Below are 23,515 nucleotides of genomic sequence, written 5' to 3' on the forward strand. Positions count from 1 at the left end.
TACCCAAATTGGCTAACTGTATAATTTTAGAACTTAGGCTGTTGTACTTACTCCAAGAATTTCTCTACAGCACTGCAATTCACCAGTACATGACGATGTGCTTGAAGCTGTTCGGTTGCTGTTAGAGTAAAATATGAAGCTGCCCCGACCGACTTTCCAACCTCTGGGAACATGTCGGCAATCTCGCTCTCTGGAGCATCGCTCGGTCGGTCGTCAACGCGCGTCGGTCGGTTGATCCTAGTCTCGACATTATCTAAGTATCTTGAACAGAACGTGAGAATCTCCTCGGATAAGTAGCCCTCTGCAATCGATCCTTCTGGTTGTGCCCTGTTACGCACGTACTGTTTGAGACGACCTAGGTACCTTCGAGTAAATAACATAAATTAATAAGTGACAACAATCCTAGTTATAGAGGTCGAGAAAACTTAAGTAGATCTTTACCTCTCAATTGGGTACATCCATCGGTAATGCACTGGGCCACCAATACGGACCTCCTCGACCAAATGCACCGTTAGATGAACCATAACTGTGAAGAAGGAAGGTGGAAATATCATCTCCATGTGGCACAAAGTATGGACCACACGATCCTGAAGGAGAGGAAGTTGTTGAGGATCAATGGATTTACTGCATATTAGTCGGAAAAAGGCTGATAACTCAGCCACGACGGCAGACACTGGGGTGGGCAACACGTGTTTTGACGCAATTGGAAGTAGATGTTCCATTAGGATATGGCAGTCATGACTCTTCAAGCCGAATAACTTGCGCTGTTTTAAATCAACACAGCGAGAGATGTTGCTAGAGTACCCGTCTGGAAAGACCACATTCTTGATTGTCCTAAGAAAGACATCCTTCTCTGGATTCCGCATGGTAAAGACTGCAGCAGGATACTTTCCACCTTCAATAGGCCACATATTCTGCCGGATGCCCATCAATTGGAGATCTTTTCGAGCTTTTAGGTGGTCTTTGGACTTACCGCTTTCGTTCAACATGGTGAAAACAATGTTGTCGCATACATTCTTCTCTATGTGCATCACATCAAGATTGTGACGTAATTCGTTGTTCTCCCAGTACGGCAGATCAAAGAATACACTCCTCTTTTTCCAAGGAGACTCGTCTTGGACCACGGTCTGCTGTCCGCGCCTTCTTTTACTGCCCATCGCTTGCACCTTGCCTTGTGAGACGGGAACACCCTCCAATTGTCTCAGGACATCCCTACCAATCAATTTGGTAGGTGGGGATCTATCCTCTACCTTGCCATCAAATCTACTCCGATCCTGTCTATATCTGTGATCGCGATTCAAAAAGCGACGATGACCCATATAACACCATTTCTGACTGAAGGTGAGTCGCCTAGTCTCGGCATCCAAATTGCACGTGGGGCAAGCTCTCCCGCCGTAAGTATTCCAGCCAGATAAATTGCCCAAGCCAGGGAAATCACTGATAGTCCACATCAGTGCAGCTCGCATCTTGAATGTTTTCTTCTCACTGGCGTCATACGTATCGACACCGGCCCACAGCAGCTTGAGCTCGTCGATCAGGGGCTGTAGGTAAACATCTATGTCATTACCAGGCATTTTAGGACCGGGAATTATCATAGAGAGAATGAAGTTGGTTTGTTTCATGCAAATCCATGGGGGTAGGTTGTACGGAATAAGAATCACTGGCCATATTGAGTACTTTGAACTGAGGTTTCCATAAGGGTTAAAGCCATCACTGGCCAAGGCTAGGCGAACATTGCGCGGATCGCCAGAGAAGTCAGTGTATCTCCTGTCAAATGACTTCCAACCCTCGCCATCCCTGGGATGCCTCAGGTAACCGTCAGAGTTGGTTCCTCTCTTGTGCCACAACATGTCCATGGCTGTCTTGCTAGACATGAATAATCTCTGCAACCGTGGAATCAGAGGAAAATAACGAAGAACTTTTGCTGCCTGAGGTTTCCCATTCTTCTTGACAACGGCGTTGATCTTTACAATGGAATTCTTCCTGGTCTTTTGCTTCCACCTGGATGCTCCACACCTTTTGCATCTGGAGAGGTCATGGTCGGAACCCGTATATAGCATGCAGTCATTTGGACATACATCTATCTTCTTGTACTCAATACCGAGCTTCCTTATGATCGTCTTAGCATCGTGCAAGGTCTTCGGAATCCTTGCATGCTCAAAGGCATCCCCCAATAGCTCCAGAATCAATCCGAAAGCCTTGTTGCTAACTCCGCACATGCACTTGATATGGTAAAGTCTCACCAAGAAAGACAGCTTCGAGAATCTTGAGCATCCTGGATATAATCTCTGCTCGCCATCCTCAAGCAATTCTTGAAAGGCACGAGCCTCGCGGCTAGGCTCGTCAGATAAGTTTGGCAACCCTTCCGCACCATCTCCGACCACTTCATCCATCATGTTTTCATTATCACTCTGCAATCCCGGAATGTTGAAGGCCTCGTGGACCATGTCAAGCATTTGATTTCCTGAGTTTCCAGTGGGTTCTAAAGTTTCTGTATCTCTAGAGCTCTCGTCTACGGTCCTCTCACCGTGATGTAACCAGAAGGTATAGTTAGGGGGAAAGGGTTTCATCAGAAGATGATCGTAAGCATCCTCTCTAGTTTGGAAAAATCGGAACCCACACAAAGGACATGGACAATGTATCATCCCATCCGATGATGCATTGGCAAAGGCAAAATCAAGAAATCTATTCAGACCATCCCTATATTCTGCACTACCTCGTGGCTTTGTAATCCAACTCTTATCGATGTCTTATTAAATGAAATAGCACGAACAAATAAATATACAGTAAGTAGATGCATAACACTAAGAAATCTATTGAAATAAAATTCGGATATGTGTAAAGAGAAATAACCACAGTTAATCACAATTATAAGACGGAATATCTCAAAACGGGAAAAGATACAGTTATTAGCATCCCGGATAACATGTAGCACAGGAAAGGTAATTGGAAGGATTCTTACTCATTGTAAAATTCTGTGCTTTCTTTTAAAAATACTGGTAGAAAGAAGTGCTGGTTCCAAGTCCAAAAAATGAAAATATTAAGAAATACTCCCTTAAAAGATAAAAAGGAAATAAAAAATAATTGTTAAAAATAAAAAATAAATTAAACAATAACTATAATTAATCCATCATAAGGCACAGAGAACGGGATATTCAAATGATCTCAAAATATGAAAAAGAAAACAGGATTGACATGTTACATATGGGTACCAAAAATGCTAGTGAGTGAAATAAATATAACTAGTCATCTTGTGCTGTCTTCTAGCGTGTAAGAAAAATAACGTGTTCATTGTAAAAGAAAATAAAAAAATAAATAATGCACAGCAAGAAGGGTCAGACAAAAAAGATATGGGAACCAAAAATGATAGCAGGTGAAATATCCTTTCCTTCATGAGCTGTAGGACCTACAGGAAACACACTAAGAGCCCAACAATTTTTTATTCACAAGAGTCCAACAATTTTTTATTCATTATTCTTCTTCTCTACACACAGATAGACTATACAAGTTTTCATCTCATAATCATCAGAGATGAATTATAATAGTAGAAAACACGGAAACTATATGACTGTATGATCTACTCAAGAAAAATCCAATATTTTATTTACTTGGGGAAAACAAAGTTCGAACAAGAACATTTAAACGTGAGAATCTGAATTCTGATAAAGAACAAGCAAATCGGCATGGCTATGACTGTATGAAACTAAGACTTATTGCAACTGGACCTGGTACACACGAATTATTGGGGTACCTTTATTTGGATTTGAGCCATGGAAGAAGATGCTACGATAATAATTATTATAGTAATAATAATAAAGCATATAATTGAGATCTTATGAAATTTTGGGTGCATTTGCAATGAAAAGGGAAACTGTTTTAACCAAGGCAGAAAAAGAAAGGGGACACTTTCATCAATGAACAGAAATTGGAGTCAATTAAATACATGTTAAGCCAAATGAATCACGCAAAGTATACCACAAGTCCAATATTATATACATACTTGTAAAAACATCAAAACTGTTTCACTCTTCTGTACAGCACTTTCTCTGCTAATAATTAATATATAAACTAGCGAAGCTAGCTAGCTGCACAAAATACTAACAATAAAGACCCATGTGTCATGTATGTTTGTTAGAACTTAGACACTCCTCTTGTATTTTACATTTCGTTCATCAATCAGATCTAAACATGTATGAATGCTGCCAAACATCGAAAAGAACTAGGTTCACAATGTACAGAAAGTACAATCAACGAGCTTTGATAGAATCAATTTACCGGACACAATAAACCAGTCTCGTTGAAAATGCAGCTAACTCAGGAACCGAGCAGCAAGAAGAAATAAGAATTGTATAATCAAATGTACAAGTTTCAAAGAGCATCAACTAAGAAGCAAATGTAAAATTGTTCCATCAAAGCCATTTGGATGGATCAGATTTAACAGATGCATATTTTGCCGAAATAAATGGTTCCCCTTTTCTAGCAAACTTGCTAAACAAAAAACCAATTTGTATTGCACAAATAACCCAGCAGGAACAGAGCACGTGAAAAATAAAACTACCAAGGATCAATTGTCACTTGGAAGAATCAATAACAAAGTGCTAGTAGTTGTCAAAATTGGCTTGATTATATATGTATTCTCTATGTACCCTACATAAGTTATCCCTAAAGCATGAGTAGAATTTCAGTCAATTAGCTATCACCCTTCCCATTTATCGTCCGCATCAATAAATCTATAACCCAGTCAACTTGTTCAAATAACGAAGCAAAAATTGATGTCACCAACCCAATATTCCCCAATATTCTATATCATCAATTCTCCAAGAATATCCAAAAAATTAAAAGAATATTGCTTATAACACTTAATAATACTGATAATAGGGCCAAGTTGTGGTGTTGAGAAGTTGCCAACTGTGAATATTTCTTATAACACTTCAATAATATTGTACTTTGAATCAATTTGAATTCATACTTAATCTATTCCTTTTAATAAATAATATACTGGTCATTTCTACTACTCACCTACGCAAGAGATGAGTATAACAACAATAACAAATCAACATCATCATAATCATAACAAATAACAGATTCAGAAGAAAGTTAACCTTGTTCAGAGTGTGCTCTAGGAGCTTCTCTGCTGATATTTATGTTGAAGCTCTTATAAACATCGGAGCGGAGAGTGAAACAAGAGTTGGCAATTGCTTTGCTCAGTAGTTAGCAACCGACACCAAACGACGTCGCTTCCTGCACAAAATGTAAAGATGCATAACACTTTGGACTAGTATTACCTGCTTCAATGTATGAATATATATCTCAGGATTAAAAATTAAATATTTTTTATGCAGATACAAATTTAGCGCCTAATTTTCCATCTCTAGTACAAATCTAATATATATAAACTTCAGTCAATCTATTTTGAAATTTATAAATTTATAATACACGACAATCACAAGTATCCTTGAATTTCAAATTTAATTATTTGTTATTGTATATCATCTATATCTATTTCTCGCAACTCCAACCTACTCTGTTTTTATCCCCCTTAATTATCTATGTATTAATCTATTTTATCTTTCTAAATGAAGTGTTATTCTTTATATCTCAAAGTTATTTAAACTAAAATTTAAAGTGTCATGCAAATCAAGTTACTTTATTTAGTCTTTATTTTTCTCTCTATTTATTGACATCTTTACATTTTGATTCAGCAATTAATAATGTTGAATATTTAAGAAAATTTCAAATATTATCTTTTATACAAGATTTCTCAAATATTTAAAACCAAACGCAAAGAGTATAATTGGATAAAAGATAACATAAAAAATTAAAAATATGAGAAGCAGAAAGTTAGAAGGTGAAAAATAACTTTGAGTGTTCCTATCTGAAGAAAGATTTTTCTGACCTTAAAAATGTTGTACTATAGTTTACGAAACAGTATCAAACAATGACATAATGTAGTTCTCTTTTCCCCCCAAGTTGTATCCCCAACTATTAACTATAATGCTAACCACTAAATGAATTAGCATTAGACTAGTTACTGGTCAAGTTTATTTGTTTCTCAGCCTGCAATAAATTTCTTGGTTCAGTGTCTTTTGCAGATCCTTACTCATAGTGTTGGCAATTCTTATACATCATGCGAAAGGTACTCGAGGTGTCTAGATAATAAGCGAGTATATACTCTGATTATAATTATCTTTTACAATTATTTACAATCTGGTCTCATTACTTAATAGAAAAAATAACAGAGCAACCCATTCTTGCTGATTGTGAACAAATGTATGTATACTCTGATTAGAATTATCTTTTACAAGATAAAATTACAATCTGCTAGTTAATTAAGATCAATTAGCTATCTAGCTAGTCAAATCTGAAGTGTTCAAATAGTTTAAGTTATGACAGAAACATAAAACTGATTACCGAACTGGGCTTGCTCATTGTAGAACAAGTCGAATGAATGAAATTCCTAACTCTAAACAGCATCAATTAACCCAAATTGGCATAATATATAGACAAACTCTCGATCAGACTTCTGAATCAAGAATGTAAACAAGAAGGAAAGATCAGTTATTAAAGAACGAACCAGATGAAAGGGGAGATGCCGCGATATGGCGATAGCTCAACTTGGCGGATGGCTAAGAATGGTGGAACTGTTTTCACCCACGATTGATGAGAAGCACGGATGGCAGCTTGGTGGGCTTCTGTAATTATGGGCAAAAGCTCAAGAAATTGGGGGGTTTCAGCAAAATTGGGGTAGTCGATTAATGGCTGTAACATGACAAGGGGGAACTCACAAATTGGATTATGATAAGGGGGTCACCTGGGTGGGTTCTTCCACTGATGAATTAGGGCTTTGCTCCTATGTGTTTGGCGCGCTCCAAACTTCAACTCGCGGGTTTCTGAACAATTTGGGGGGAATCAATTGGTGGAAACGCGAATAAGAGGGAATTCAAACTATTAATTGAAACTTACCTAGCGGCGTTTCTTGAAGTATATGCCAGTATACGTTGCTGAACGAGGGGTGGGCGTGTTTCGCGCCTCTGCTGTTGCTTCTCTTCGCGCCAAGAAGTCACCCCTAAAAGAGGGGAGTTGAAGAAATCGCTCCCAAATGAGCGGCGGTTGTCACTGGCCAGCCGCTATCCAGTGGTGCATGGCGGCATCTGCCAGACCGCCACTCACTTCTGCCGCTATCTTTCGATTTCTCGGCGATTATGGGCGTTGCCACTGTTTATTCGCCACTAACATCCGCCTCTGCCATAGTGTTAGAATGTCTCCTTGGATTTTTAAAGTTGGCTTCACCTAAAATTTCGGACCAATGAAGAGATTTTTGCAGCAAGTTTTTGGTGGATTTGGAGGGACAGAAACAATGATATTTTCAATCAAAATGACATTTAGAACAAGAAAAAAGTTTTCAAGCTTATCAGACACTTTGCAGCTGAATATGCTGCAATTAAGCATTCTAATTAGGTGACACATAATCCCTTTTTGTGTAATTTTTGGTGCCCTCTTCCAATCAATGTTGTTAAATTAAATTGTGGTGCTAGTCTTTTGGAACAAGACCAATTTGTTGGTTTTGAGTGTGCTATTCGGGCCAGTTCGGATAAATGGTTATTGGGTTGTTCGGCAAGCATTCTGATAGAAATTATTTGGTGTGAGCTATTCGCAATTTGGAGGGGTCTTTGTTTAGTTTGGATATAAAGGATTCATCCCTGATGCGGAGAGAATACACAGACCTTCTTTTAAAGATTTCTAAAGTGTTACAGTGAAATTAGGTGGTTCAAATTCAGTTGATTCAACAAACAACAAACTCAATAGTTGACCGTTTAACTAAGACAGCAGTTAGTCATTCTCGTCCTTATACCAAATTTGTAATTCTCTATAGCATTATTGATCAAATTATTAGAAAGGAGATGATATCTCCATCTTAATTGCTCTTTATTCTTTTTTTTATCGGACCAAAAAAAACTTTTCATTTTTTTCTTTAAATCTTTGATGATTGCAAAAATTGAGGCAAATATTGAATGTGAATTTTCGTGTGTGTTAAAATATATATTTAGATAAAATGTCTTTTTATAACATGTTAAGAGTATAATAAATTAAAAATTTTAATGTAATTAATTATTAAAAATATAAAAAAATTTATCTTTTTAATAAATTTAAGTGAAATACTTTTTTATAATACTATTAAAATGTATTTTTAATACATATGTTTAATAATATCCTTGAGGTACTAGAAGATTGTCGAGGTAGCGACAAATGAAAGTTATAATATAATACTAAATCACAACTAGAAAATGGATTAATACAGACAGATTTACAAACAGATTTAGTCTTTATTACAGACGGATTTTTGGTTACCAACGAAATTACCGACGGATTTTGTCCCTCTGTAAAAGCCCCGTCGGAAATTATTTACCGACGGATTTTTTTTCCGTCGGAAAATTACCGACGGATTTTTCGTCTGTAATTACAGATGGATTTTCAGAGAGATTTTTCGTCTGTAATTACAGACGGATTTTCAGACGGATTTTTCGTCTGTAATTACAGACAGATTTTCAGACGGATTTTTCGTCTGTAATTTTCAGACGGATTTTTTGTCTGTAATTTACAGACGGATTTTTCGATAGATTTTCCGTCTGTAATTTGAACTTTGGAAAATCATCTCACACTCTAATTATAGACAAAAAATCTGTCTGTAAATCCGTCAGTAAGATAAAATAGAATTTTTTTTATTTTTCTAATTACAAAATAAACTTGTTTTCATACAAAATAAATATAAATTTAATACAAATTTTTATCTAATTTATATTCGAATATTTATAATATTTTAGAAAATAAACAAATTCATCCTATTATCAAACTAAAAGAATAGTACTATAAACAAACAAGTTAATATAATTCAAAATATAAACAAAGTGTTGATACATCAATTATAATAACAAGTAACAACTATACATCAACAACATATATTAATACATCAACTATTGTCCTCTAATTAAGTCAAAATATACAATAAGGTTGCTTAATTAGGTTCTAAAATTGAAACTTCATCTGTACAAAAACCATTCATATACCTATTGCTGGCAAGGCAATAAATCTAACTATAGTAATCCCAATAACAAGTGGAAGTTTCTTTCTTACTCCCTCTAAACCTGAAAATTAAAACATCGAATTTATTTTGGTTTATACATATCATAACATTTATTTGCAATAGAGATGAAATGACGTTATTGTTGCTTACCCTTAACAAGATTTGCACCAACCAACAAGGTCATTGCTGGAATTGCTGCATCCCTGCAAACCAACAAGAGATTACAACCGAATCATTAGTTCAACATGACTAAAGAGTCTTGAATCACAAAAAGGGGTGCATTTTCATCAACTAATACTTTTTGAAATTGAGGAACAATTCCAATTATTAAACCAATTATCTGCATAATGAGGAATTGTATATAGTCATCCTTGCACTTTACAGACATGCATGTACGTCCCATCTTATTGAATCAATCTAATTTGATAAAAAAGAAGGAAAAGATAATTGAATTGAATGACTTAGAATTAATAAGGTTAGAGATAGAGGGTTGTGTCAGTTGTCAGGTCACATAGAACACTCTATATGACATTTCATTCGAAATCAAAATAATCTTGACTCTTGAGCCTCACAAATATGCAAGTTAAGGTGGACTCATGTTAAACAAAACAAAACAAATTAAAATTAAAGGAAGCTAAGAACCTACAGGCACTCATGCAGTGCAATTTCCTTTCCATTATTTAATAGCCCCTGAAGTAATTAGTAAGAGTCAGCATGGTAGTTATTAATTGCTCTACCTAAAATTTTCAATCTACTTAGAAGAAGTGTATAACTTAAGAAGCAAAGAAAGGGTACCTTATATACAGAACCAAATCCACCTTGACCAAGTTTATTGTCAGGGGAGAAATAATCTGTTGCAGCAGCTATTGAGCTTAGATCAAAAAATGGTAAATCTGAATTTTGCGTACTATCAAATTCTTGTAGATTGGTAAAGTCCTCAAAACTAAGACGAAATGAATACTTGCGATCCGTTCTTCTCCCTTCCATGATGAAATTTGAACAACTTAAAGGGTAGGCATGAAGAAGCCCACATTAAAAAGTTTGAGCAGAATTCTTAACTTACCTTGTTTCTTGGCTTTCAGAAACCAATAGCGCAACATGACAACCAGAAACAAGAATAAGAAAGTATCAGATGAACATTACAGGGGAAATGGGGATTCCACATATAGAAAAAGAAAATCATTCAGTATAGTAGGGATTAGAAAGCTTTGCTCTTTCGATATTTTTTGTTTCTTGTCCTCAATGGTCTTAGTATTATCCTTCTCTTTTAATAATAATAATAATCCCTTTTATCAAGAAACAAAAGGCTTCAAAAAATATAACTATGGAACAAGTATATATCTTTTTTACCATGACTTTAAAGGAATGTCAAGAAAGACACTCACGTTCCCTCTTTAATGTTGAGCTTTTTGTAATATTTTACAACAAACATGCCAACAAGACGTCCATAAGTTGATCCTATCATTATACCAGGGACAAATTGACCGGCTAGCACAGCAGTACCAAACGTCAACACTGCTAAAGTATAAAACATAACCTGCCACATACAGAGAAAATAATTGGTATATAATCAAGTGCACCAAGTGGCAACTCTATTCAACATTGGTGCATGAAGATAAATCAACAAGAATTCCTATCAACCATATAGGGCCACATACATGTATCCAAGAACTCTATTGAATCAAAAAATAGAAAATATCTCAATATAAAGGCTAATGCATTTAAAGTCCAACCCAGTAAGCAAGAGTGAAATACCAAAAAGGTTAACAGACCTTGGAAACTATACTCATGTATTGTTTTCACACTGAACAAATTCCTGATGGCATCATCCTGAAGCAATAGAGAAGTAACTTACCATAATATAACAATAAATGAAAAAGCAAATTATGATTCCCAGTTCATTCAAAACCTGTGTATTGAAGAAAATAGTCGCAAGATCATTATACTCCTTGTCACTGCTACAAAAGAACTGCCAAAAAAGGGCATAAATTAAATGGAATCTCCAAAAGTAATTAAATCCAGAAACAAACTTCAGATGCTTAACAAAACAACAGTTACAGTGTCAGGTCCAATGAGAGGAGCAACATATAAGGTGTCAGGATAGGCAAGATTCTTGACACTGGTTGATGCCCAGAGGAGCCTTTGCTTCTTTGCCCTTCACCGCTTAGGAGATACTTCAACAGAGACATAGCCATCACCGCCATCTGTTTGGACATAAATCGGTTCAAATAGTTTGCAAGCATCTTGAATGTCCTTCACCACAAGTTCCCAATATGCACTTTCAATGTCCTTCCCTGCTTGCACGAGTTCCCTGTGTCATTGAGGAATTTCTATTTAGCTATATAAGCAGAAAATGAAATAGCTCACCATAGTACAATTACAGACCAAAAAAGGAGAAAAAATAAATCGCATTTGCTTTTTTCTATTTTTACTTTTTCCCTTGTAATGCTAAAGCCATTAGAATATAAGCATAGCAGCTAAACTGCTAAACGAACAGTACACTTGAGGCAGTGAAGAGCTAATCCTCCTATCAAATTAGAAACTTAGGAGCAATGTTAACAGGGTTTATTAAGCTAAATTCCCATGTTTTACTCCCATAAAATGAAACTCACATATGCAAGAAGAAATTCCATTAATACTTAGCGGAAGAGTTTGACATTCCTGAACTGATCATTGTAAGCGTTTGAGGAGGAGATAGCTTTCTGAAAGATCTGCAATCACATAGATAGACAAACATGTTATGCTGAGTGTGTTTGGCAAATGAAATAACAGTATGTTACATTTAAAGAAAAGCTACAGCCATCACAACAATTTGAGGGATATATATAAAGAAGCATATACTATGGAGAAAGAAAAAGAAAGAATTGTAAAACAAAAAAAAAAGGGTTACTATTCTTGTTCTTCCCATAAAAGCTACTCATGTTGGATTCAATAGGTACTGGCTCCTGAACCCAAACAACAAAAGTGAGTCAGTGAAGAAAAACAAAACACATTCTTGTAATGTAATGTATCATAGAACAAAGGGATAAAAATGAAGGTAAAAGACATCACAGTCATTGTATCAAACATGTGGTGATCATTACCCCAAGTGGTGCCAATACAGAAGGCCTTCTCCTTCTGCACTTCCAAACACTCCTGCCAAATAAATAAATAAACATGGAGTTTAGAAACCAATTAGAATTAGTATTCATAATTTCATCTAAATCAGAAGTGAAAGCGTGAGCAGCTGAGGTGTTCACCTTGTCGAGATCCTCACGAGAACGAGAGGTTCTCGTAGTTCTTGTACTGCTTCAATCGAGTCAAGCGGTACTTCTGTAGCCGTGGTTAAGCTTCACCCATGGAATCCGTTGTATATCTTTCCCATGGAGCTTCAGCACAGCCACACGCAGGAGGAGACGGAGACCGGCGACGCAGGAGGAAAAACAGAGCATTACGGGTTTCAGCCATGGAGGAAGGAGCGACGTTTGAAGGCTTACGAGAGAGTGAGCACGACGGAGGCTTTGAGACGGAGGGAGCGTCGATGGAGGGAGCGGCGAAGTAGGGGTTGGAAGCGCGATGAAGTTCTGGGATTATGGTTGGAGGCACGACGAAGCTCTGGGGTTAGGGTTGGATGTGAAGGCAGAGGGAGCCCGTGCGACGCAAGGGACGACGGAGAGAGATCTGTGACGCCAGCGGCGGCGACAGCGGCGAAAGAAACTGGTGCGACGGAGAGAAGAAGCAACTCGGTGACTGAGAGAGGAACAAGCTCATTTGATATGGGTGGAGTGTAGATGGATCGAGTGGATAGAGATAAGAAGAGGGTTATCTCAATATTTACCGATGGAAAATTTAAATTACAGACAGATTTTCTGTCTGTAACTATTTAATAAAATGCAGCGTTTAGTCTATTTAATTACAGACAGATTTTCTGTCTGTAACTATTTTTCACGGAAAAAAAAATAATTTTTCCGACGGAATTATCGACGGATTCTCTTTTCCGTCTGTAATTTATGCTAATCCATTTTTTTGGTTTTCCGACAAAAAATCCCTCTGAAATTCCCTCTGTATTTCCGTGGGATAAAATCCGTCGGAAATATCCGTCTGTAATAACTAGTTTTGTAGTAGTGAATATTAGACGGAAAAATATAGGGTACCAACATATTATCTGTCAACTTATTGCCAATAATATTAATTATTATATTTTAAATACATATATAAAAAGACACTTCCAAAAAATATATCTATAAAGATATTTTTATTAAACACAGCTATAAAAAGATATTTTTATTAGACACATTCACAAAGATATTTTTATTAAACACACTTATAAATAAAAGTTGGCAAATGTTGATAGAAATATTGTTGGTAACGTAGCGGGATTGATATTAGACCAATAAAATTAATGACCGAGACAAGAATCAATTATACAAGTAAAAACCACAAATGACCTTTAGCGGCACTCTTTCGTAATAACGTGGTGAGGCATTTAATTTGCCCCTTCAATTTGCCATTGTTTTACTGAAGAGTAAAGCTTCGGCTGCGCTATTTCATGATAATAATGAGGCACTTAATTTAAATAATAAATTAAAAAATATTATAATATTTTTCTAAAGAGCCGAGGATATTGGTTTTATTTGAATAACAAAGAGATTTATTATTCTAATAATAGTTTTAAAAAGTGAAAAATATTTCTTTCACTGAAAAAGAATGAATTTGATTATATAATATTTATTTATTTTTTATTTTTTGTATTGACACGGATTATAGCTAGAAAGTGGAAGGAGCCATATCCGTGTTTAGTTTTGCACAAAGTTTCCCCTGTTCTTTGCAGATGAATCACATAGTTAACTACCTTCTTCAACAACGAATTGTCATAGCTAGAAAGTGGAAACTTACATTATACTAGCCGAATTAAATTCTTAGATATAATGGTAATTAGTACCGGCTTTCTTATATTTATTTGGACAAACTTGATGACTACTAAAATAATTTAATAATTTGATTTTTTCTCAGGTCTACACATACAACGATATATGCACAGAGTAATGCTAAGCAGACAAAAAAAAACAGATAGAACTTGTCTTATTTAGCATTCATTTAATAAATGCTAAATAAGACAAGTTATAGCTGTTTTTAGCTGATTTTTTTTGTTACTAAACATTTCCGATATGCATAAACCAAGATCAAGGTTGACACCAATTAAATCGATTATTAAATTTAATAATAGTAATTGCAAACATTTCAATTAAAAGATGGACACATAAAACATAAGAAGCTAAGCACACTAGGACCCAAAAAAAAAATTGAGAAACACAACCTTAGAGAAGAATTGTTTAATTAATTAGTAGGGACGTTGACCTGCAACATTGCCTGGAGGGCGATAGATACATACAACAAGGGAGCCTCCAATTCGGCAGGTAACTCTAGAACACCCTATCTCCTTAGAATCTTTCCAAACAACTTGAGTGTAGGAATGGCAAAGATTACCACCAATGCAAGAGTTGGATTCGTAGTCGTAGTACCGTTTCTGTTCCACCCATATCTCCACAGCCTGATGTATTGCTGTAACGTTTTCGAATCCTGGAATACGTGCAGTGTTTTGGCCGTGATAAATAGAATAGCGTTTTCCTAATTGCCCCTGGAGACAGTGTATAATGTGTTTATTCACGAATTTTTCAGCCATTCTTTTTAACTGCCCGCTCCACTTTAATGGCTTAACCCCAACATCTGCTCGTGCAGCGTTCTGACCATCTAGGTAATCTGATGGAAAGCCATCATCACACATTATGCTTAGTACACTAAAATTAGTTACTAATATATTTATTTATAAATATATATTTAATTTAATTTATTTTTAATATGTATTTATATTCTAACATGTATTTTATCTTAATGGTTAATTTTACTGACTAATTTTAACATACACCGTAACATATATATAGTCATTAATTTATATTATATCATGATTGTCTTTTGAAATCTGAATTGAAATCTGACCTTTCAAAACAACTATTAGTGGCGTTAAAAAGGCTTGGAATCAAGTGATACTTACAGACACTGATATTGAAGTCTGATAACATATATGTTGCTAAACCCTCATCATTCCATATATGTCATAAATGGTTGATCCTCGCCTAATAAAATAAGGCTATGTTTGATTACCCTTCAAAATTTAGGGAAAAAATGTAAAGCATTTTTTTTTTAGAGTTAGGTCTAGTTTGGATAAATAACTTAATTAATTTTTTTTTTAAAAATAGCTTAAATAATAAATGACTATATTAAAAGTAATTTATAAATAAGTTATTTTGTGCTTAAAATTTTAGTTATAAAAGTATTTATTTTATAAAAATATAGTAAAAAATAGTAGTATTATGAGAAAAGTCATTTTTTTTAACTTCTCTATAAGCTTTTAAATAGTTTTTTAGAAAACCGCAATTTAATTTTAAAAAATTACACCAACATTAATACTACTACCTTTTATAAGTCAAAAGCTCAAAAAAATTACTTTTAAAACTTTTCAAACATGTCGTTAATCTACTATTATTAAAAGCGACTATTATTTATTTAGTATTTTAATGAACTGTTATACTTTATATTTAAACATTTAATCAAACATATTGCGTACAGAAAATATTTGAATATTAAATCAATAAATAAAAGAGAGAAACAACGACAATATTAAAACAAAATGAACAAGTGTACCACACAGTATTATATAGTATTATATAAGTGAATTCTTAGGAGTAATGAAAATCATTATGTTTATTATTAAAAAATATAAAATGTTTGTTCTTACTTCTTAGGAATAATAAAAATCACTGTGCTTAGTACCGAGAGAATATGTTTAATAAATTTTATATTCTTTAATAAATTAGATGGCCACACATAAATGTTTATTTTTTTTCATAATAATTGTAATATATATAATTTTGATATATTGTCAGTTTAAAATAATTTTATATACACACATCTAATTAGGTAATATCCTTTTTACATTTATTACCTAAATGGTCATCCAAAAAAAAAATGGGAGCCACTTAGATAAAGATGTCAAAAACCTCTTTTTTTAAAGATATTTTTTAAAAATTAAAATTTGACACATATAATCAATTAAATTGTATTATTTTTATTAAAATTAGATTAGACAAATCAGTTTAGCAAAAAATTAATAAATTAAATTTTAAATCGATATAAATTAATATTTTTTATAAAAAATTACTACAATATCCCTATTATAAAACACAACTAAAATATATATATATATATGTTAATTTTGAAAACTTTAAATTCTAACGCTATAACGATAGAAAAGAAAAGGGCTAGAATTTAGAATTCTCAAAATTAATATATATAATAAGAGTATTTTAGTCATTTTATATAATAGGAGTATTGTAGTTATTTTTTATAAAAAATAATATTAATTTAGACGGATTCAAAATTTGATTTACTATTTTTCGGTCAAATTATTTTGTCTGATCTAATTTTGACAAAAATAACATAATTTAAGTAATTATATGTGTTAAATTTTAATTATTAAAAAATATCTTTAAAAAAAGACATTTTCTGTGTCTTTTTGGGAGCATCCCCCCAAAAAAAATATGATTATATGACTTTCATCAAAATTAAATTCACACACACTGTGTGTGTGCACACAAGAAAAGTATGAAGAGACAATGTATGCTTTATATAATATATACAATGGAGTTAATTTGAAATTAAACCTAAATTATAGGCAACTAATTAATTTTGAATAGTTTTCAATTTGAAATTTAAATCAAATATTAGGATTACCATCGGTTTTGGAAACAAATAAATTACTTCTCTCTCTCACCTCTCTCTCTCTCTCGATACGGTTTATTAGAGTTCTATGCCTTTCTCATGAAGTCTCGCCAGTACACTAACGTCACGGTCACCAGCCGCCATTGGAAATCGCGCCGACACTATTCTGACTGGCGTCATTGCCGCACAGGCCACCGCCAAGGGAGGACGCGCATATTGTGTGGGTCGAACTAACAGCACCGCAGTAATCCAGACATCCAGCGCCTCCGTCGCAATTGGTGTGTGCCTTCTTCCCGACACCGTCCTCACCTCCTCCGATGCGCCTTCGTTTTCTCCCATTCCTTCAAGTCTCTTCTCATTGATGATACCACCATGCTCTTCTTCTTATTCGGATCTAAGCATAGTTGGCTTCTTTCATGATTTGAGCCCTATGCTTCACAACAGTGCCGCTTTTGTCATGACTAGTCCTTCAAAATTATGTTTCACCACAATAATAATTTTTTTTGTTTATTCATCTTCTTCTTCTATTTTAATGGTCAATTTAGGATGATCATTTTAGTAAGTATGCAGTTGGTTATTTTATTTTTATGTAGATGATTATTTTGATTGGATTGAGTTTAGTTATATATAATTAAAATATGTTAAATGTTCAATTCATTAGGTATGTAGATGATTATTTTTATCCTTAAGTGGATCGTTATTTTTATTAAGGGTGAGTGGCGTGTGGCAAGCCAAGTAACGACGGTGAAATGGGATGATTATTGATAAAGGTTGGGTGGCTGCCGGTTGAAAAAGAAGAGAGTATTGGAGGATCTCAAATGGTTATTTTTTTGAAATAACTAACTAAATTTTTTTAAAATTTGAAATTTGAAATTTGAAATTTGATGTGAAATAACTGAATAAAAGTTTTTAAATTTATTATTTCGTGGGTAATTTTTATTTTTAACTCATATTGGACTAAATAAACAACCTATTACACACATTGTACAAATATCCTATTGGCTTCCTAGCGGGACTCATATGTGAATTCTATTCAACCCCCTCTAAAATAACATGTAAGTTACCCTTCATAATGTGTTACATTTTAATTGGTCATTATCTTAATCATAGTTGAGTTATTTTGTAATTTATTATTTAAGATGGATAATGGTATAATTTCTTAAAATATTAAAACCACACTCCTTAATAAAGCACATTTCCACTCTTCCATTCTTTTTTCGTCACATAGCTTCTGTCCTTCCCAACATCGCTATCGTCGTCGCCATCTACTGTCCTCTCACGCAATTTCTTTTTCTTCAGTGCATCATCCCTTAACCACGTCGTTGAATTTCTGTCGTCCCTAATTTCGCCATTTTTTTTAATGAAAAAATTTAACTAAAATAACATATTAACTAACTTTTTTTTATCATCCCAAATTATCAAAGAGCAAATTAATAAGGATCATTAACAAAAAACTAATTAATATAAGAGACTAAATAATATATCATCATTATTGAAAAGAAACTATTTATATCAAATTTTAAAATTTATAAAAAAGACCGAAATATTGTTTTAAAAGATAATAATGTCTTTAATCAATCTCGTAGTCTAATTTTTCTTGAATGATACTTTTTAAATACTAAAAAAGTCATTGATTCTTTATCTTTAGTGCCCCTTAATTTTTATTTTTTCTTCGGGGGAAAGACATCACATATAAGAACAACCAATTACCAAGAATAATATAAGCAATAACCATAACCTTCATGCAATTAATGACAAAAGCTTAAGCTGATAACCATGCAACTATTTATTTAGTATATTCTAATGAACTGTTATTATTTATATTCAAACATTTAACCAAACATATTATGTACAGAAAAAATTTAAATATTAAAGCAATAATAAAAGAGAGAAACAACGACAATAATATTAAAATTAATTGAACAAGTGTGTACAAATTAAATCTTAATTAAGTGAATTCTTGTGAATAGTGAAAATCACTATGCTAGAGATCAAAGCCCAAATTCATTATTTTTACACGATTGGGTTTGGTGAGATCGTCCACTATAAAAAATATTAAGCGATTAATATTTTTTATTAATATTAGTTAATATTTTGAGTTAATATCTTATTTTTATATTATTATGATTTAAGATTTAGAATTTAATATTAAATATTTAATATTAGCAAAATATTAAAAAATAATCAATTTTATTGATCATATAATATTTTTGTTGGACAAATTAATTTGAAAGACACATGGGTCATATATATATGACCAAAAATCCAAATCATGCGTTGGCCTGGTGGTGATTAAAAACCATCGTTAGCTGTAACTATAACCCTAGAGAAAACATTATGGGTAAACCGACCTACTAATTCATTAGTAATTTCCAAACTCATGTTCCTTGCTGTACTTTCAAATTTATGAAATAAAACGTGTTGGCATCCTCTGGAGTGTTATTTAACTGTATTGTTTCTATTGAAATGTTTTTGTCACACAAAACATCAAATTCTTTTAACATTAAAACGCAAGTTCAAATCAGGTGGTATAATCTAACGAGAGATAAAAATCGTATTTGAAGATAATGGCTCAACAAAAAAGGAGAAATTTATTTGTTTATCGAAAATAAATGTCTATTTAATTAAGGAAAAGAATAGGTAAACAATGAAAATACTAAACAATATGAACAATGGATATATCGGATATTCAATTTACTAGGTATGCGGATAGTTATTTTAATATTAAGATTTAGGTGGATAATTTAAAAGTGTAGTGTGTTTTTACTTTATTGGACCTATTTTAAAATTTATTGTTCACATTGTTCACAAAAATTATTGTCTACCTAACAAATTCTTTGATTAATTTAAAGGTGGAAAAACGGAGGAAGAACGCATATTAGATAATATGTTGCATATTTAACTTTTTAGATAGCGGAACGGATCACAGGTCTCATCCAAACCATTGTTCTTTTTGAAGCTCAATGGCACTTGAAAGGGACTTTTCCATATCATAATAATAACTGATTATTAACAACCTAATTGCCAGCTTTTTAATTAAAAGATGAAAAGATGGCCACATAGCACATAGGACTTTTGCCACGCTTATAAAACGTGGTCATCTTAGTGATTCTATTGCCATATTTTCTCAGCGTACTATTTTCTCTCTATTGCCACGTTTTCATTAACGTGTCAATATAATATGTTGGATCTTTGCACGCTTTTCAAATATGCCAAATATGTAGGATATGAATATCCTCTTTTAAGTGTAACACTACTGTTGCAGGGTACGAAAATCCTTTTTAAGCGTAACTATAACTTAGTCTGGATAGGGTTTATTGCTATATTTTCTTAATGAATCTTCCTAATAAAAAACACTACATTTTTTTTTGTTTTCTACGGTATCCCTCAACTCGACAGGACAAGGATTAATCCGTCACGGTACTGAGCTCCATTTAAGGGTTTGTCATTGGTCAATGGGTTGCTGCATACACAAGGTGGGATTCGAATCCCCAACACTTGTTTAAGCGGACTAGTGAGCTAACCACTAGACCAAAAAACACTACATTGAGAAGTGCTTGAAGGCCAGTAAATTTTGTGATTTGTAGCCATCAATTAGCTATCACTAATGATTTTAATGGTGTAAAATTTCATCTAAAGGTGTAAAATTACTCACTTTATTTTTACTGGTTAAGTGCTGACTAGATTTTAATAAAACTGTTGGCCCCTAGACTTTTCCTAATAGTAAATCAACCAATCTAACAAAATACATAAAAGCAAACTCATGATAACAAATACCTTAGAAGCAACATCTGAACATAATTTGACAATAATATATCAATCACATTATTGTCAACCAAAAGATGAAAAGGTGGCCACACAGCACATAGGAAGCTAAGCACACAAGGCAAAAAAAGCCTTTGACAAACACAACCATAGTTAGATGGTTGATTACCTAAATGAATTGTAAAATTAACAGTAGAAACTTACCTACAGTTAATTTCATGTGATATTGATAATGGAGAGTCGTTAAATGATTAAACAGATTTGATTCAATTGTCATGTAACGAATCTCAACTAACAATTTCACTTACCATAATTAATTAGTAAGGACGTTGATTTGGAAGGTTGCCCGGAGGGCGATAAATGCACGTAACAAGGGTGCCTCCATTTCGGCAATTAACTCTAGCGCATCCTATATGAGTAGATTTCCTCCAAACAACCTGAGTATAGCAACCACAATAGCCACCAATGCAAGAGTTGGATTCGAAGTCGTAGTAATCTTTCTGTGCCACCCACGACGCCACAGCATCTGCTGCCGTAAAGTTATTGAATAACACATTACGTGCAGTGGTCTGGCCATAATTAGGAGAAGCGGTTGATGTTATTAACTGCCCCTCAAGACAATCTACAATGTGGTTATTCAAAAACTTTTGAGCAACTCCTGCTAGCTCTGGATTCCACTTTAGTGGCTTAACCCCAACGATTTCCCGTGCAACGTTTTGACCATCCAAGTACCCTCTTGAAAAGTCTTGACCCAATACGCTTATAAAACTTATTATTATCACCTTCGCCCTCATTTCTTTTCTGGTTCCTTAGTAATGCTTGCAAAAAATTAAACAAGATTGTTATTATATATTATGTTGTAATATATAGGTTGTGGATATCATATACTATATCATGCTTGTCTTTTGATATATCTGAATACTTAGGATCAATGGTTTTAATAGAATAATTAGACTCTTGGCTAAGATCATTAATTTCACTGCTTTAATAATTATTAACATCAATAAATAATTTGTATAAATATACTCTTTCTTCTCCTTTATTAGTAAATCAATACAACTATAGTACGTGTACACAAAAATTAGCTAGTTACCAAAATCAATCATCAGTATAAAATATAGTAAAAATTTAGGTGTAGTCGACTTTACGGAAAATTGATAAACCGTTAGATGATTTAACTGATTTGACTAAATTTTTATCTAATGGCTTCATATATCAATTTCACGTGAAGTCGACTTCATTTGAGTTTTCACCGTAAAATATATATTAGAATACAAATACACATTAAAAATAAATTAAACCATATGTATATTTATATACAAATATATTGGTGCATTTTTAAAATTCATACATGCATTCAAGTGCATCAAAGGACAACTATGTTAATCAGTATTTATTCATAAAAAAAAATGTTTCTTGAGCAAGAGCAAAAAGTAGTTTCCTTAAAATAAAAGAAAGAAGTTACCGACACTACCTCATGACGCAACGTTTAAGCCATTAATTCTCTTATAAATGCCAATTACATAGTATAACACAATCACCTTTAATAAATTTTGCAATCAGAGAACAATATTAAAAATGAAAATAAGTGTGGGGCGAATAATAAGTTTTGTAAGTGTACTCTTTTGGTGTGTATCGGCTCAAAATTCTGAAGATGATTATCTTAAGGTTCACAACGCGGCGCGCAAAGGAGTTGGGGTTAAACCACTGAAATGGGACAAGGAGCTAGAATCATATGCTCGTGCGCACTTGAATAAGCATGTTGAAGATTGCAAGCTGGAGTCATCGGACGGTCCTTACGGCGAGAACTTAGTGCGTGGAACTGGTATTTGGAAAAACCTTACTGGAAAAGAAGCTGTTGAATTGTGGGTGTCAGAAAAACAATACTACGATGAGAAATCCAACTCGTGCTTAGGTGGTGATGATGGTGACGACTATAAATGTTTTGGTTATACTCAGGTTGTTTGGAGTACCACTACACATGTGGGTTGTGCTAGAGTTAGGTGCTACAATGGATCGATCATGGTTAGTTGTAACTATAACCCTCCAGGGAACTACAGAGATAAACGACCCTATTAATTAAGTAATACTTTAATAATTACCAAATCCTCTGTTGTAATTTGCTACACGACTTATATCATAAATATATATTCTTAGGTTTTAGTGTCTATATATAGTAAGCATTTGGGTATAAGTTTGTGATTCATACATATGAGAGTGTACCAATTTATAATAAATGATTATATATTTAATATATTTTTGTATGCAAAAATTTATTTTGAGCTTATATTGTCATTATGCATAATTGTTTTTTAGTTTGTTTTATCTTGATTTTTTTATTAGTAATAATAAAAATTGAATTTGAAAAATTTTAATATTATATTAAATGAGTTATATCTTATATATATTTATACATAAATATATAATAATTTAATAATATAATCTTTTCTCAAGCCTATACAACGAAAACTAATACACAAATTAGGATACGCTTGTCACTAATTAAATTGATTATTACGAAACTGATCAAGGACATATACTCAAGATGATGAAGACTTTAATTGATTATTGATACTAATTACAAATCTTTTAAATGAAAGAAAAACATTATTATTACATGAAAAGATGCCCACATAACTAGATGCACATTGACAAGGCCAAAAAGCATTTGACAACCTCATCAAGTACTCAACCATAGTTATATTGGCACAGCACAATACTAAGACATTGCATATTGTTGATTACCCAAACGAATTGTTTTATTAATTAGTAACTATTGCATGTAACAAAGGTGCCTCCATTTTGGCACTGAACTCTAGCACACCCTATATGAGTAGATTTCCTCCAAAGAACCTGAGTATAACAATGACAATTATTGCCACCAATGCAAGAAAAAGAATATTAGAGGCC

The 23,515-nt window shown here is 33.4% G+C and overlaps 3 protein-coding genes and 2 long non-coding RNA genes across 5 annotated transcripts; 1 reads left to right on the forward strand and 4 right to left on the reverse strand.

The window, feature by feature from the left end:
* Positions 1 to 9,130: 9,130 nt before the first annotated feature.
* LOC127743248 (uncharacterized) lies at positions 9,131 to 10,302 on the reverse strand. Its single transcript, XR_008004639.1, has 3 exons — positions 9,878 to 10,302; positions 9,233 to 9,285; positions 9,131 to 9,143 (listed from the first exon to the last, which is right to left on the reverse strand). It is a non-coding gene; the product is annotated as an uncharacterized LOC127743248 (long non-coding RNA).
* A 1,586-nt stretch (positions 10,303 to 11,888) lies between these two features.
* On the reverse strand, positions 11,889 to 12,676 carry LOC127742397 (uncharacterized). The gene is made up of 3 exons (XR_008003609.1): positions 12,322 to 12,676; positions 12,166 to 12,217; positions 11,889 to 12,027 (listed from the first exon to the last, which is right to left on the reverse strand). It is a non-coding gene; the product is annotated as an uncharacterized LOC127742397 (long non-coding RNA).
* Positions 12,677 to 14,402: 1,726 nt separating this feature from the next.
* On the reverse strand, positions 14,403 to 14,846 carry LOC127742774 (pathogenesis-related protein 1B-like). Its single transcript, XM_052255513.1, has one exon. It carries the CDS (start codon positions 14,844 to 14,846, stop codon positions 14,403 to 14,405), a length of 444 nt encoding a protein of 147 aa, XP_052111473.1.
* Positions 14,847 to 20,922: 6,076 nt separating this feature from the next.
* Positions 20,923 to 21,399, reverse strand: LOC107468517 (basic form of pathogenesis-related protein 1). The gene has a single exon (XM_016087826.3). It carries the CDS (start codon positions 21,397 to 21,399, stop codon positions 20,923 to 20,925), a length of 477 nt encoding a protein of 158 aa, XP_015943312.1.
* Positions 21,400 to 22,183: 784 nt separating this feature from the next.
* LOC107468516 (pathogenesis-related protein 1A) lies at positions 22,184 to 22,684 on the forward strand. Its single transcript, XM_016087825.2, has one exon. It carries the CDS (start codon positions 22,184 to 22,186, stop codon positions 22,682 to 22,684), a length of 501 nt encoding a protein of 166 aa, XP_015943311.1.
* The last annotated feature ends 831 nt before the right edge of the window (positions 22,685 to 23,515 follow it).

This window comes from Arachis duranensis, chromosome 10, assembly GCF_000817695.3.
Source record: "Arachis duranensis cultivar V14167 chromosome 10, aradu.V14167.gnm2.J7QH, whole genome shotgun sequence".
In the NCBI taxonomy this organism is placed as follows: domain Eukaryota; kingdom Viridiplantae; phylum Streptophyta; class Magnoliopsida; order Fabales; family Fabaceae; genus Arachis; species Arachis duranensis.